Source organism: Eleutherodactylus coqui, chromosome 5 (assembly GCF_035609145.1).
Source record: "Eleutherodactylus coqui strain aEleCoq1 chromosome 5, aEleCoq1.hap1, whole genome shotgun sequence".
Classification (NCBI taxonomy): Eukaryota; Metazoa; Chordata; class Amphibia; order Anura; family Eleutherodactylidae; genus Eleutherodactylus; species Eleutherodactylus coqui.
In genome coordinates, this window is record NC_089841.1 from 68,974,251 (window position 1) to 68,988,157 (window position 13,907).

The 13,907-nt window shown below is 40.0% G+C and overlaps 1 protein-coding gene across 1 annotated transcript in view; it reads right to left on the reverse strand.

Moving 5' to 3' along the window:
• The window catches only part of LOC136627523 (von Willebrand factor A domain-containing protein 5A-like), a 176,455-nt gene that overhangs the window by 69,629 nt on the left and 92,919 nt on the right, over positions 1-13,907 (reverse strand). Inside the window, exon 17 of the mRNA XM_066602705.1 lies at positions 8,250-8,264. Coding sequence (XP_066458802.1) covers positions 8,250-8,264 — 15 coding nt within the window. The remainder of the gene's footprint in view (positions 1-8,249; positions 8,265-13,907) is intronic.

Genomic DNA, 13,907 nt, shown 5'->3' on the forward strand with positions numbered 1-13,907 from the left:
TACAGATAAGCTTTATAGAATACTAGCTTACCCGTCGCGCGTTGCTGCGAAGACAGACAGACATACATACATTCGTTTTTATATATCTAGTGTAGTAATGCATAAAGGAAAAACAGACAGACATACATTCATTTTTATATATATATATATAGATGACATCAGGAAGTGAGAGAATTCGATTCCGTACGTAAAATTTGGACGCTAATTCTTTGGCGCTTAGAATTGAATAATTGAGTTAGACCGATTAGCGTTTTCTATTTATGACATATTCAATGCCCGTGCCAAATTTCACGTTTCTATGACATTGGGAAGCGAGAAAATTAGATTCCGTACGTAAAATTTAGACGCTAATTCTTTGGCGCTTAGAATTGAATAATCGAGTTAGACTGATTAGCGTTTTCTATTTATGACATATTCAATGCCCGTGCCAAATTTCACGTTTCTATGACATTGGGAAGCGAGAAAATTAGATTCCGTACGTAAAATTTAGACGCTAATTCTTTGGCGCTTAGAATTGAATAATGGAGTTAGACCGATTAGCGTTTTCTATTTATGACATATTCAATGCCTGTGCCAAATTTCACGTTTCTATGACATTGGGAAGCGAGAAAATTAGATTCCGTACGTAAAATTTAGACGCTAATTCTTTGGCGCTTAGAATCGAATAATTGAGTTGGGACCCATTAACTTTTCCTATTTATGACATAATCAATGCTCGTGCCAAATTTCAGGTTTCTACGACATTGGGAAGTGAGAGAATTAGTGGCAGTGATGGAAATCAAACGATCTACGTGGGGGGGGGGGACGTAACTGTCGACGACACTCGCACGCGCGCCATTTATCGTAGGATAGTTGTACTATGCCTATAATCTTCCCAGGAGTGCACTCAACAACTTCCCAAAGTTTCATGGCGATTGGATGAATGGTGTAGTAGCGCATAAAGGACAAACATACACACACTCAGACAGACACACAGACACGCATACATTCAATTTTATATATATAGACTAGCTTACCCGTCGCGCGTTGCTGCGAAGACAGACATACATTCATTTTTATATACCTAGATAACAACCAATCACAGCGCAGCTTTTTTAGGTTACCTTAGTGGTATAATATATAACAACCAATCACAGCGCAGCTTTCATGTTACCTCAGCTTTATAATATATAACACCCAATCACAGGGCAGCTTTCATGTTACGTCAGCAGTAAGAGAAATAACAACCAAGCACAGCGCAACTTTTATTCTGACTCAGCAATATAAAAAATAGCAATGAATCACAGCGCAGCATTCATTTTACCTCAGCGGTATAATATATAGCAATCAATCACAGCGCAGCTTTTATTTTACCTCAGCATTCTCAATATCCAGGAATTGTCTTGTGATACGTTCGGCGGATGCATCATTTTGTAGTTGAACACGCATCCCGTTGTTCGTAATGCCTTTTGCTTTTGTGCTTGAGATGGAAATCAAACGATCTTTGTCTGGGGGGGCACAACTGTCGACGACGCTCGCATGCGCGCGCGCCACCTATCGTAGGATAGATATACTATGCCAGTAATCTTCCCAGGAGTGTACTCAACAACTTCCCATTAACTTTTCCTATTTATGACATAATCAATGCTCGTGCCAAATTTCAAGTTTCTATTACATCGGGAAGCGAGAAAATTAGATTCCGTACGTAAAATTTGGACGCCAATTGTTTTGCGCTTAAAATTGAATAATCGAGTTGGGACCCATTAACTTTTCCTATTTATGACATAATCAATGCTCGTGCCAAATTTCAAGTTTCTATGACATTGGGAAGCGAGAAAATTAGATTCCGTACGTAAAATTTGGACGCCAATTCTTTTGCGCCTAGAATTGAATAATCGAGTTGGGACCGATTAGCTTTTCCTATTTATGACATAATCAATGCTCGTGTCAAATTTCGAGTTTCTATTACATTGGGAAGCGAGAGAATTCGATTCCGTACGTAAAATTTGGACGCTAATTCTTTTGCGCATAGAATTGAATAATCGAGTTGGGACCCATTAGCTTTTCCTATTTATGACATAATCAATGCTCGTGCCAAATTTCACGTTTCTATGACACCGGAAAGCGAGAAAATTAGATTCCGTACGTAAAATTTGGACGCTAATTCTTTGGCGCATAGAATTGAATAATGGAGTTACACCGATTAGCGTTTCCTATTTATGACATATTCAATGCCCGTGCCAAATTTCACGTTTCTATGACATTGGGAAGCGAGAAAATTAGATTCCGTACGTAAAATTTGGACGCTAATTCTTTGGCGCTTAGAATTGAATAATGGAGTTGGGACCCATTAACTTGTCCTATTTATGACATAATCAATGCTCGTGCCAAATTTCATGTTTGTACGACATTGGGAAGTGAGAGAATTAGTGGCAGTGATGGAAATCGAACGATCTACGTGGGGGGGGGTGCGTAAGTGTCGACGACGCTCGCACGCGCGCCATTTATCGTAGGATAGTTGTACTATGCCTATAATCTTCCCAGGAGTGTACTTAACAACTTCCCAAAGTTTCATGGCGATCGGATGAATGGTGTAGTAGCGCATAAAGGACAAACACACACACAGGCAGACATGCAGACACGCATACATTCAATTTTATATATATAGATTACTAATGTTTCAGTCCTGAGAAACCCCTTTAAGCTGTGTCATACAGTATTTTATAATATTTTCACACGGGGAACACAATAGTATATTGATGGATGGGAAGCTAAAGTTTTCCCCAAAATACACAGCAAAACAGCTGCAAAAATAACACCTAAACCCAGCCTAAACTCCCCAGTGCGAGCCAAAACGGCACCCATCTATATACTAGCACACTTTTCTTCAATAGTTTATGTGATGATAATAACATAGTTCAGAAAAACAGAACTTAACACCCGGAGAATTAACATACATGTCTGAATAGTCGTCGTAGTCTTCTGAAAAGTAAGAAGAAAAAAAAAGAAAAAATAGATCATAAAACAAAACAGGAATCAGCGCCTTACTCGCACAAAACGATTTCAAAGAAGTGTGAGATACTTTTTTTGTACTCACCTGGTGCACGGCCAAAACTCCTGTTAGGGAGATTGACCGGCACCTTATATCCGAGTTTGCTTGTAGCGTCTCTGGAGTCCCGAATCCAGATCACCGGAGAGCGTCTTTGGGATTAACAGCCGTGACCGGATATTTGTGCAACAGCTTGTATTTAAATAGAAAAATTTCCCCCGCGCTCTTGGGTTCCAGCAGAGATGAAGGACACAATGGCCATAAATAATTTTAAATGATTTATTAGTTCTTTTGCTACGCGTTTCTGCGGGCTTACCCGCTCTCTTCAGGCATAACATTACACAGCACAGTACACTTTTTTATATACACGCTAATAGCTCACGGAAGTGCTCAGACGCCGGCTTTCGGAGCCGCCCTCTGCTTCATGTGAAATAACACGTCATTAATCAGTAACCCTTTATATACTATCAAGTTTCTCTATTTCTAAAAAGTAGCAGAAAAAAACTGCTATTTAAAAGTCCGTTCGACTTGCTTATACTATTCGTTATCTATTACATTCCACAAATTTAAAACCATAAATTATCTATATCAATAAATAATTACTACAATTTTATTCTAAAATTAGAGATATTACTTTAAACGAATTAACAATAAATCACATTTTCCCAATTTCTCTGTTATATAAATTCTATAAAACCATCATTCATTTTTTCTCATAAATAGACCCATTATGTTGTAAACGACATATTTTTTATAAAAAATTATCTAAATAATTCATAAATGAATTCTAAAATTGTTATTTGCTTAAAAGATTCCATTTTAAAAAATTCCATTTCTATTACACTAATATTTCTATTGATTATGTCCTCTATTTATTATATTTCTATGTATATCAACTCATGTTTTATCGTAACATTAACCCTTTATGATTAACTCTTTATATCTCTCATCTCCTCTCATTCTATTTAGTCCCTTTAAATCAGATTTTTTCTCAGATTTTTTTAGATTTTTTTAGATTTTTTCTAACACTTCATTTAGCCCTGTTGGTTGCAGGGTTTGGAGTTTGTATATCCAAAACATTTCTTTCCGTTTTAGCTCATTAATTGATTTGCTTATTATCTGCTCAATTGGTGTAATTTTCAATGTTCTCGATTGGCATTTGTGTTGTTCTGCAAAATGCCTAGATACACTGTGTTTTGTGTATCCTCGTTTGATATGTGAATGCGGGTTAAAATACATCGGAAGAACTAAAAATGCCATCCGTGCCAGATTGGCTAATCATAAATATAACATCAAACGAGGATACACAAAACACAGTGTATCTAGGCATTTTGCAGAACAACACAAATGCCAATCGAGAACATTGAAAATTACACCAATTGAGCAGATAATAAGCAAATCAATTAATGAGCTAAAACGGAAAGAAATGTTTTGGATATACAAACTCCAAACCCTGCAACCAACAGGGCTAAATGAAGTGTTAGAAAAAATCTAAAAAAATCTAAAAAAATCTGAGAAAAAATCTGATTTAAAGGGACTAAATAGAATGAGAGGAGATGAGAGATATAAAGAGTTAATCATAAAGGGTTAATGTTACGATAAAACATGAGTTGATATACATAGAAATATAATAAATAGAGGACATAATCAATAGAAATATTAGTGTAATAGAAATGGAATTTTTTAAAATGGAATCTTTTAAGCAAATAACAATTTTAGAATTCATTTATGAATTATTTAGATAATTTTTTATAAAAAATATGTCGTTTACAACATAATGGGTCTATTTATGAGAAAAAATGAATGATGGTTTTATAGAATTTATATAACAGAGAAATTGGGAAAATGTGATTTATTGTTAATTCGTTTAAAGTAATATCTCTAATTTTAGAATAAAATTGTAGTAATTATTTATTGATATAGATAATTTATGGTTTTAAATTTGTGGAATGTAATAGATAACGAATAGTATAAGCAAGTCGAACGGACTTTTAAATAGCAGTTTTTTTCTGCTACTTTTTAGAAATAGAGAAACTTGATAGTATATAAAGGGTTACTGATTAATGACGTGTTATTTCACATGAAGCAGAGGGCGGCTCCGAAAGCCGGCGTCTGAGCACTTCCGTGAGCTATTAGCGTGTATATAAAAAAGTGTACTGTGCTGTGTAATGTTATGCCTGAAGAGAGCGGGTAATCCCGCAGAAACGCGTAGCAAAAGAACTAATAAATCATTTAAAATTATTTATGGACATTGTGTCCTTCATCTCTGCTGGAACCCAAGAGCGCGGGGGAAATTTTTCTATTTAAATACAAAAAATAGATCATGTGATTTTTTTCTCTTCACATCGGTCCCTTCCAAATGTTCCACATAGATGTTATTAATTATTTAGGAGATAGCATCTCTGAAATCCACATGTAATACCTATATGGGATGACTGACTAAAATGGCATCACCTGTGACAACCCCATATAGAGGTAAATCTCACCACCAGTGTTGGCCTGAAGAGGGCTGTTAGGGCCTTGGCAAAGGGTCACACGCGTCCCTCAAGGGAGGAGATGGTAGAGCCACCGTGACATTCCTAACTACTACTCCTGCCATCTCCTTAGTGTTGTGTCCTGCGTCTCGGTCGCTACGCTGGGAGGCTCTCTTGAGGACCTGGTTGCTGCCATAGAGAGACAAGTTGCTGTGATGTGGAAGTGAAACCAAAATGAGACACAGAGAGCAAATAAGAGAGTGATAAGTGCTCCTATGTGCAAAACCGAAAGCAGAAGAAGCAAGTCAGAGTCCATGTGTGTAAGCAGAGGACAGCTAATAGGGAGAGACAGTCAGGATATGTGTGTGTAAGTGGAGAAGGGCTAATGGGAAGAGCCAGTCAGGATCTGTGTCTAGGCAGAGGAGGGCTAATGGGAAGAGCAAGTCAGGATCTGTGTGTAGGCAGAGGAGAACTAATGGAGAGAGACAGTCAGGATCTGTGTGTGAAAGTGGAAGAGGGCTAATAGAAAGAGCCAGTCAGGATCTGTGCTTGTAAGAAGAGGAGAACTAATGAGGAGGGGGGGGGGGGGGGGGGGGGGGATCTGTGTGTGCATAAGCAGAGGAGAGCTAATGGAGAGAGACAATCAGGATCTGTGTGTGTTTAAGCAGAGGAGAGCTAATGGGGGATCCATTCAGGATCTGTGTGTATAAGCTGAGGACAGCTAATGGGGGGATCCATTCAGGATCTGTGTGTGTAAGCGGAGGAGAGATGACAGGTGCTGAAAGAGAACCAGCTGAGGAGAAATTCAGCTGAATCAAACCAGAGAGAGTGGGCCATCTGATAAAAGGGAAGACTGATTCTGAACTGAGTAAATCTTGAGCAGAGAGTAGGACAGAAGAGCTGAGGGAGCTTTGGTCAATGACCTCCTGTCCTTGAGAGAACGGAGATAAATAAATGTTGGCGTCTGACTTCACAGCTTTGCCAATCTCTGTGTGAAGAAAAAGACAGAATTGATCCCGGATGGGTGGTAAGCCCATTTCAGTTAAAAGCGTCATTGCTGGGTTTAAGGAGTGGTGAAAGGTGTGTCCTTTGGGCAAAAAAAGGAGTGTAGACAGGACTGTTCTGAAGTGAATGCTGGGCCCCCGTGTTCTATAATCTTTAATGTTTCAGACTTTATTCACAAATGTTATGCAATATTTAGGTAGTGAGCCTTACTATGGAGCAAACTGCACAAACAGTGGGCCTCATTTATCAAAACTGTCTAACATAAAAACTGTCTTTATTGCCTATAGCAACCAATCACAGTGCAGCTTTCTTTTTATAAACTGCTCTGCAATAATTACATCTGTACTGGGATCGGTTACTATGGCCAACAACAGTTTCTCTCTTTTTGACAAATCAGGCCTAACAGGGTATATAGTAAAAGTTTGACATTTGCACAACTGTCTTCCTCATTGAACTGAATGGTGTCACTACCATGCACGCTCAAACAGTGGCTGATATATTTACAAAATAGAAGGAAGGGATCCTGCATTGCAAAATAGCGAGGGTATGGGTCACCCGTCTTCAGGATTGGTAGGGGTCTCAGATGTTGGACCTCCACTGATCTACCAGCTTTCACGCATCCAGTAAATGGGTGAAAACTTGTACTTTCCTCCACTAACCATAACACCCTTTTAAAGGGGTTGTCCCGCGGCAGCAAGTGGGGTTATGCACTTCTGTATGGCCATATTAATGCACTTTGTAATATACATCGTGCATTAAATATGAGCCATACAGAAGTTATTGACTTACCTGCTCCGTTGCTGGCGTCCCCGTTGCCATGGTGCCGTCTAACTTCAGCGTCTAATCGCCCGATTAGACGCGCTTGCGCAGATGGGTCTTTTCCCTTCGGCTCGGTCCGGCAGCAGCGGTGTTCTGGCTCCGCCCCCTTGTTTGCATCATCGCGTAGCTCTGCCCCCGTCACATGTGCCGATTCCAGACTCCCGATTGGCTGGAATCGGCACATGTGACGGGGCGGAGCTACGCGATGACACATACAAGGGGGCAGAGCCAGAACGCCGCTGCTGCCGGACCGAGCCGAAGGGAAAAGACCCATCTGCGCAAGCGCGTCTAATCGGGCGATTAGACGCTGAAGTTAGACGGCACCATGGCAACGGGGACGCCAGCAACGGAGCAGGTAAGTCAATAACTTCTGTATGGCTCATATTTAATGCACGATGTACATTACAAAGTGCATTAATATGGCCATACAGAAGTGCATAACCCCACTTGTTGCCGCGGGACAACCCCTTTAAGTGAATGGCAGCATCTGAGTTCTAGTGCCTGACACAATACACAGATGTAAATTACTGAAGGGCTCTTGTTAGATCAGACTGGTGTTGGGTGAGGATGGTGCTGATTGTTGGAGGAGGATGGTAGTGGGTCCTATCAATGCAGATTGCGATTGTATTTGGCAGTTATGGTGTTGGTTGATGATGGTCATCATGAGTTTGGGAATGAATGGTAGCGAGTAATGACTGTAGTAGGTTTTGAGGGTGATACTTGAACATGTCTTAGGTGATGAGTATGTTGGGTCATTACAATATAGGATGGTGATAGTGTGTACACTTCCTATAACATCCCATCTGTTCTCCATAATAAGGTAAAGCAGAAGATAATGTTTTGCAAACCAGACAAACATGAACTGGTCATCATCATGAAAGCTATTAGGTGAAGAAAAAAAAAAGAGAATTAGCTTTACATACCAGACATCAAGTAAGCTGTTAAGAAAAAATAGAAAGAGAATTAGAGCTGTGACACTACAAGTCTATGTTCACTTTACAAGTTAAATAACTAAGGAATATGATAGAATTTATTGCTAAAAGTACATTGGAGATGAATTTGTTTTCTGTTTGTCACTCCGCAGAATTCTCTGCATGATCCAGATTTCTTTTGATTGCCTCCATTTTTAGCTGATAGGTGGTGGACTTACCTTGTCATTGTCTGCAGTTGTAAATGGGGGAAGACTCCTTCCAGGGCTAATTACAGGTGATTCTTATAAGAAAAATTAGCTAATAGTAAGTCTACACTTAGCGAGCATTGCTGATTTATGACCACACTATCCATTTACATGGTTACTGCTACATGTGATCCTACCCTAAGGGCTCATTCACATGAGCGTGTTTTTAGCGTTGCTAAGCAGCACTCAGAACGAACTTTTATAGGAACCAATAGGTTCCTATAGAAGCGTTCGCATGGACGATTGTTAGACGCGCTGAATCAGCGTGTCTAACAAAGATAGGACATGCGAGTGCAAACTCGCATGTCAGTTCTGAGGTGAGTGCAAAGATAGGACATGCCCTATCTTTGCTGCGTGTTTTCCATAGGCTCCTATGGGAGCCTTGAAAGCACAGAGCAAGCGCCTCAGATCGTGTGAATGGGCGACTTTATGGAGCTTGCAGCTTAGCAGCGCGAAAACAGCGCTCGTCTGAATGAGGCCTAATACTGTATACGCAGTGCCAACATGGGATCTGAGTACACCTCCCATTATAACCTATCACACTGCGATGCGATCGATAAATCACGTTTTATATTCTAATCTTTACGTTTTTTGTTACCATTCCTGTTATCCACTATATGGTGAACTTAGGAGACCTTTCTGGAAAAATTGCACCAAAAAAGTGGTAGAACGTGCATTAGAAGATTGCCATGGGCCATTTATAATCTTCTATGACATAACAGGTGGATCCATCAAAAGGACACAACTAAACAACTCACTATGGCTGCGCAAAATATATTGCTGACTAGCTCCATTGTTTGGAACAAAATATCAGTGTACAATAGCCAAAAATATACAAAGGAGTGTGACTGAGAGGCAGTGAGTTGCATCAAATATTATGTCGTTTGATTTATCTTAATATAGTTAGTGCAAGTTTTGACAAATTAAGTGACTTTTCTTTTGTTAACTCTCTTTCTTACAAAACTATTACTACTGTCACTACACTAAGATATGCCATATATTACTGACTGTGGTGTTCAACTGCTGGGAACCCCCCTGAATCCCTAAAGCAAAAGCACCACAGCACTAGTAAGGAAGAGCAGCTCTTTAGCTGCAAAGGAATTACAAGGGGAGGAGGTGTTGTGTTGTATGTTATGAAAGCATACATCTCCACAGAGATTGAAGCTTCAGAGCATGGGAGTTCTGTAGAAACTATTTAGGTAAGAATACAAGGAGAGAACAGAAAGGACACCATTGTAGGCATTTACTATAGGCCACCTAGACAAGCAGAAGAGATTGATGAACTCTTTCTACATCACATGGCCAAGCTCTCAAAAAAGCATGACATAGTGATCATGGGAGATTTTTAACCATGCAGACATTTGTTGGGAATCTCAGGTAAAAGTAATGGATGCAACAAATTCTTATCCGCTCTTGCTGACAACTTTATCTCCCAAAAGTTAGAAGATAAAACAAGGGGATCTGCTATCTTGGATCCAATTCTTACCAACATGTAGTAAATGGTTGAGGAAGGAAGAGTGGTTGGGACCTTAGGAGGCAGTGACCACGCTATCATTGAATTTTGGAGAACAAGGGGAGGAAGACCTGAGAAAACTCAGAGCTCAAGGTTGGATTTCAGAAAGGCAGCTTTTAATGGACTCAAAAAGAGGATAAGGATCCAATGTCTGGATGTTCTTAAGAACAGAAATGTCCAAAGGAAGGATGGAAAGTATTGTGAAATTAGATTTTCAAAGCACAATTGTTAACAATCCCTAAAAGAAGGAAAAATGGGAAGCATTTAAAGATACCTGGAGGGATCAACACAGAACTTACATGCTCAAAGGGAAGAAAAATATGTTTAAATATTCCCCCCGCTTTCCATTTGGTAAAGAAAAATATAATGCAGTCTGCAGAAAGTATAGGGCAATTTATGTCCCTATCCCTTAGATTGGAAAAGGGCAAATGTTGTCCCCATCTTCAAAAAAGGGAATAACATGGACGCAGGAAGCTACAGGCCTGTGAGCCTGACTTCTATAGTGGGAAAGATCTTTGATCAAATTATTAAACAGCATGTATGCAAGTGCTTCGATGAGAATGGAGCAATTAACTAGAGCCAGCATGGGACTAATCTAATTTTCTTCTATGACAGAACCACCGACTGGGTTGATTGGGAAAATGCGGTGGATATAGTATATCTTGACTTCAGTAAAGCATTTGTCAAAGTATCTCATACCATCCTTATTGAAAAAAATGACCAATTATGGGATGGACAAAGCAACTGGTTGAGTGATTGTACTCAAAGAATGATCATAAATAGCTGCACATTCAATGGGAAGAATGTATCAAGTGGGGTACCACAAGGCTCTGTCCTAGGCCCAGTGTTTTTCCAACATTTTTTATAAATGATCTGGAGGAGGGAAACTAATCAAGTTTGCAGATGACACAAAGCTAGGAGGGATAGCTAACACTAGGAAAGAGGGAGAGAGGATTCAAAAAGATCTAGAAAAGCTTGAACAGTAGGTGGTGACTAACAGAATGGTATTTAACAAGGATAAATACAAGGTCCTACATCTGGGCAAGAAAAAGGGGGAAAAAAAAAACAGAATGGGAGGAATTGAGCTAAGCAGCACATGTGAAAAAACTTGGGTATACTAATAGATTACAGTCTGAACATGAGTTAACAGTAAGATGCAGCAGCAAAAAAGGCTCGCACAATTCTTAAGACAAGCATAGAGCCTAGATCACAAGAGATAATTATCTGCCTCTACTCTTCCTTACTCAGATCTCATCTGGAATACTGTGTCCAGTTCTGGGCACCCCACTTTAAAAAAGACAGACAAACTGGAGCAAGTTCAGAGAGAAGCTACAAGGATGGTGAGCGGTCTGCAAATCATGTCCTATGAGGAACGGTTAAAGGATCTGGGAATGTTTAGCTTGCAAAAAAGAAGGCTGAGAGGAGACAATAGCTGTCTACAAATATCTGAAGGGCTGTCACAGTGTGGAGGGATCCACCCTTTTGCACAAGGAAAGACTAGAAGCAATGGGATGAAACTGAAAGGGAGAAGGACACATTAGATATTAGATAAAACATTCTGACATTAAGGATGATCAATGAGTGGAACAGGTTACCACGGGAGGTGGTGAGTTCTCCTTCAATGGAAGTGTTCAAACAAAGGCTGGACAGACATCTGTCTGGGATGATTTAGTGAATCCTGCATTGAGCAGGGGGTTGGACCCGATGACGCTGGAGGTCCCTTCTAACTCTGTTCTACGATTTTACAACTCAGCCCAATTGACTAGAATAGTGCCCTATTGTGGTGCTCTACACAACAGCTGGTCAGAAGTGGCACTGTGCAGGGAAAATATCAATGAGAATACAACTCAGCTGTTTAGGATATTGGTAAAGTGTCCTAGTAATACGAAGTGTTATAAGTTACTGCAAAGAAGAAAATGTCCTCTGAAGGGAATCTGTCATCAGAAAATGAAATCTTATTTGCGTCAGGTTTTCATTATAGATTAATTTGTTAATACAGTCATGTTTTTTAAACATTTATCTACATAAAGAAATCTTGCACTACTGCAGTTTTCACACTGGCCACTATAGCAATTTCCTATTGTCTGTAGTTCACTTCTCAGCTTTTCTGCATGAACTGTGAAATTTTTTTCTTAGTAAGGAGAGCTGAGCTAATGACAACTCAATTGTACTGATGGAAGAGTAGAGAAGGCAGGATAGTAACAATATTACCCCCAGATAGGGCTCTGCAGCTTCCCTGTCACTACCTAATATTTGGGGAGGATCTATACTCCATCACTTCCTGTACACTCTGAGGACCCTTTAACATGTCCGGATCATCATTCAGCTTATCGCTGGATATGGGAAATTCAATTGATATGACTGTCCAGACATTGGGGGCCTTTTTACCCAGAACAATTAATTCATTTTATCGCTGGATTGTGGAAAAGTGAACAATAATCAGTCAGTGTAAACACTGTCAGTGACTTAACAATGAATGAAAATTCATTTGCCATTCAGTTTATGCAGGTATAAGAATCAAACACTGATCGGCTTGTGTAAACATGAAATCATTCATCTGTGAACAACTGCCCGTTTACTCTAAATGGAGGTGAGTGTGCCAGCGTGCAGATTTCATTAACAATTCGATCATCGTTGTCTTTCAGCAAGCTAAAAGACAACTATGGGTCTTATCAGTGCCGCGCGCTGAGTTCTCAGCGGAATACTGCTGATACTATTGTTTCAGCTGGTATCCAGCTCGGAGAACACAGCTGGAGTATGAAAAAGATAGCGCTCCAGCTGTGTTCTGCATACCCTGCTCGGAGCGCACAGCTGTATACCAGCTGTCTTTTAATCTGGCTATAGTCTGAAGACGAAACCATATGTGGTTTCAAAAGTTTGTAATCTAATTTTCTGGGTAGCTAATAAAGGTATCACCTCCATATTACTTTTTTTTGTTTTATACAAGAGTATTTAATATTACATGAAACTTAAATGAAATGCATGAAATATTCCCTTTATAATACAGTATAACTGAACCTGCCAGCTTCTGCACCCCCCCGAAAGAAAAGCAGATGATAATGACAGGAAGAAAAGATGAAATGTCCTGGATCCATAAATCATGTAGAGTGATCTTTGCCCACTTATGCCCATAGTATGCTCCCAGTGATGAATAAGAGCTGAGGATGCCCCTCACTGGCGTGCTGCTGGGCGCGCTGCAGCAGGAATGGATTTTAATTTCTTACAGTATGAAAAGAGATGATAACGGGAGGGACCTGTAGTCCTTCCTGTAATCACTTCTCTTGGAATCCAAAAAGAAAATCTGGTGATTCCTGATGTGATGGAGGTTCTTATCTTAGTCCTGGACAACAATTGAGTGATGGACACATCCATAGGACTGCACTGAGCTGCACATCATGATGCACCTATTTTCTCACTTGGTCCCTGACTGCACTACAACTTTAGTTACTCGCCTGTGCTTACGTTCAGAATTATACAATAATCACATCCGTAGATATAAATTTATCCAGACAACGTTTCTGCAACAGGTAGATGCACAGATGTCATGACACAACTATGGTGGCACATACAACAGTGGGTGCACAATTACTGCACTTACAGATTGTATAGTAAGCAGAGATATAACTTTGCAACCCATCCCAAAAGCTTAAAGGGGTTTTCAGAGAGAACACTATTGATGAGATCAATACTTGATCGGCTGGGATCCGTTGCTCAGGACCCTGACCAATCAGCTGACTGTGCGCCCGCTGACAGCGCCACAATTACATAGAAGTCGAAGTGGAGCAGTGAAAGTCACTGCTCTGACCTCTGTACTGGCCGACGCTTGTAACTGCAGACACGGCTCGCATTGATTTCAATGAGAGTCGCACTTGCAATTACAAGCGCTGGACA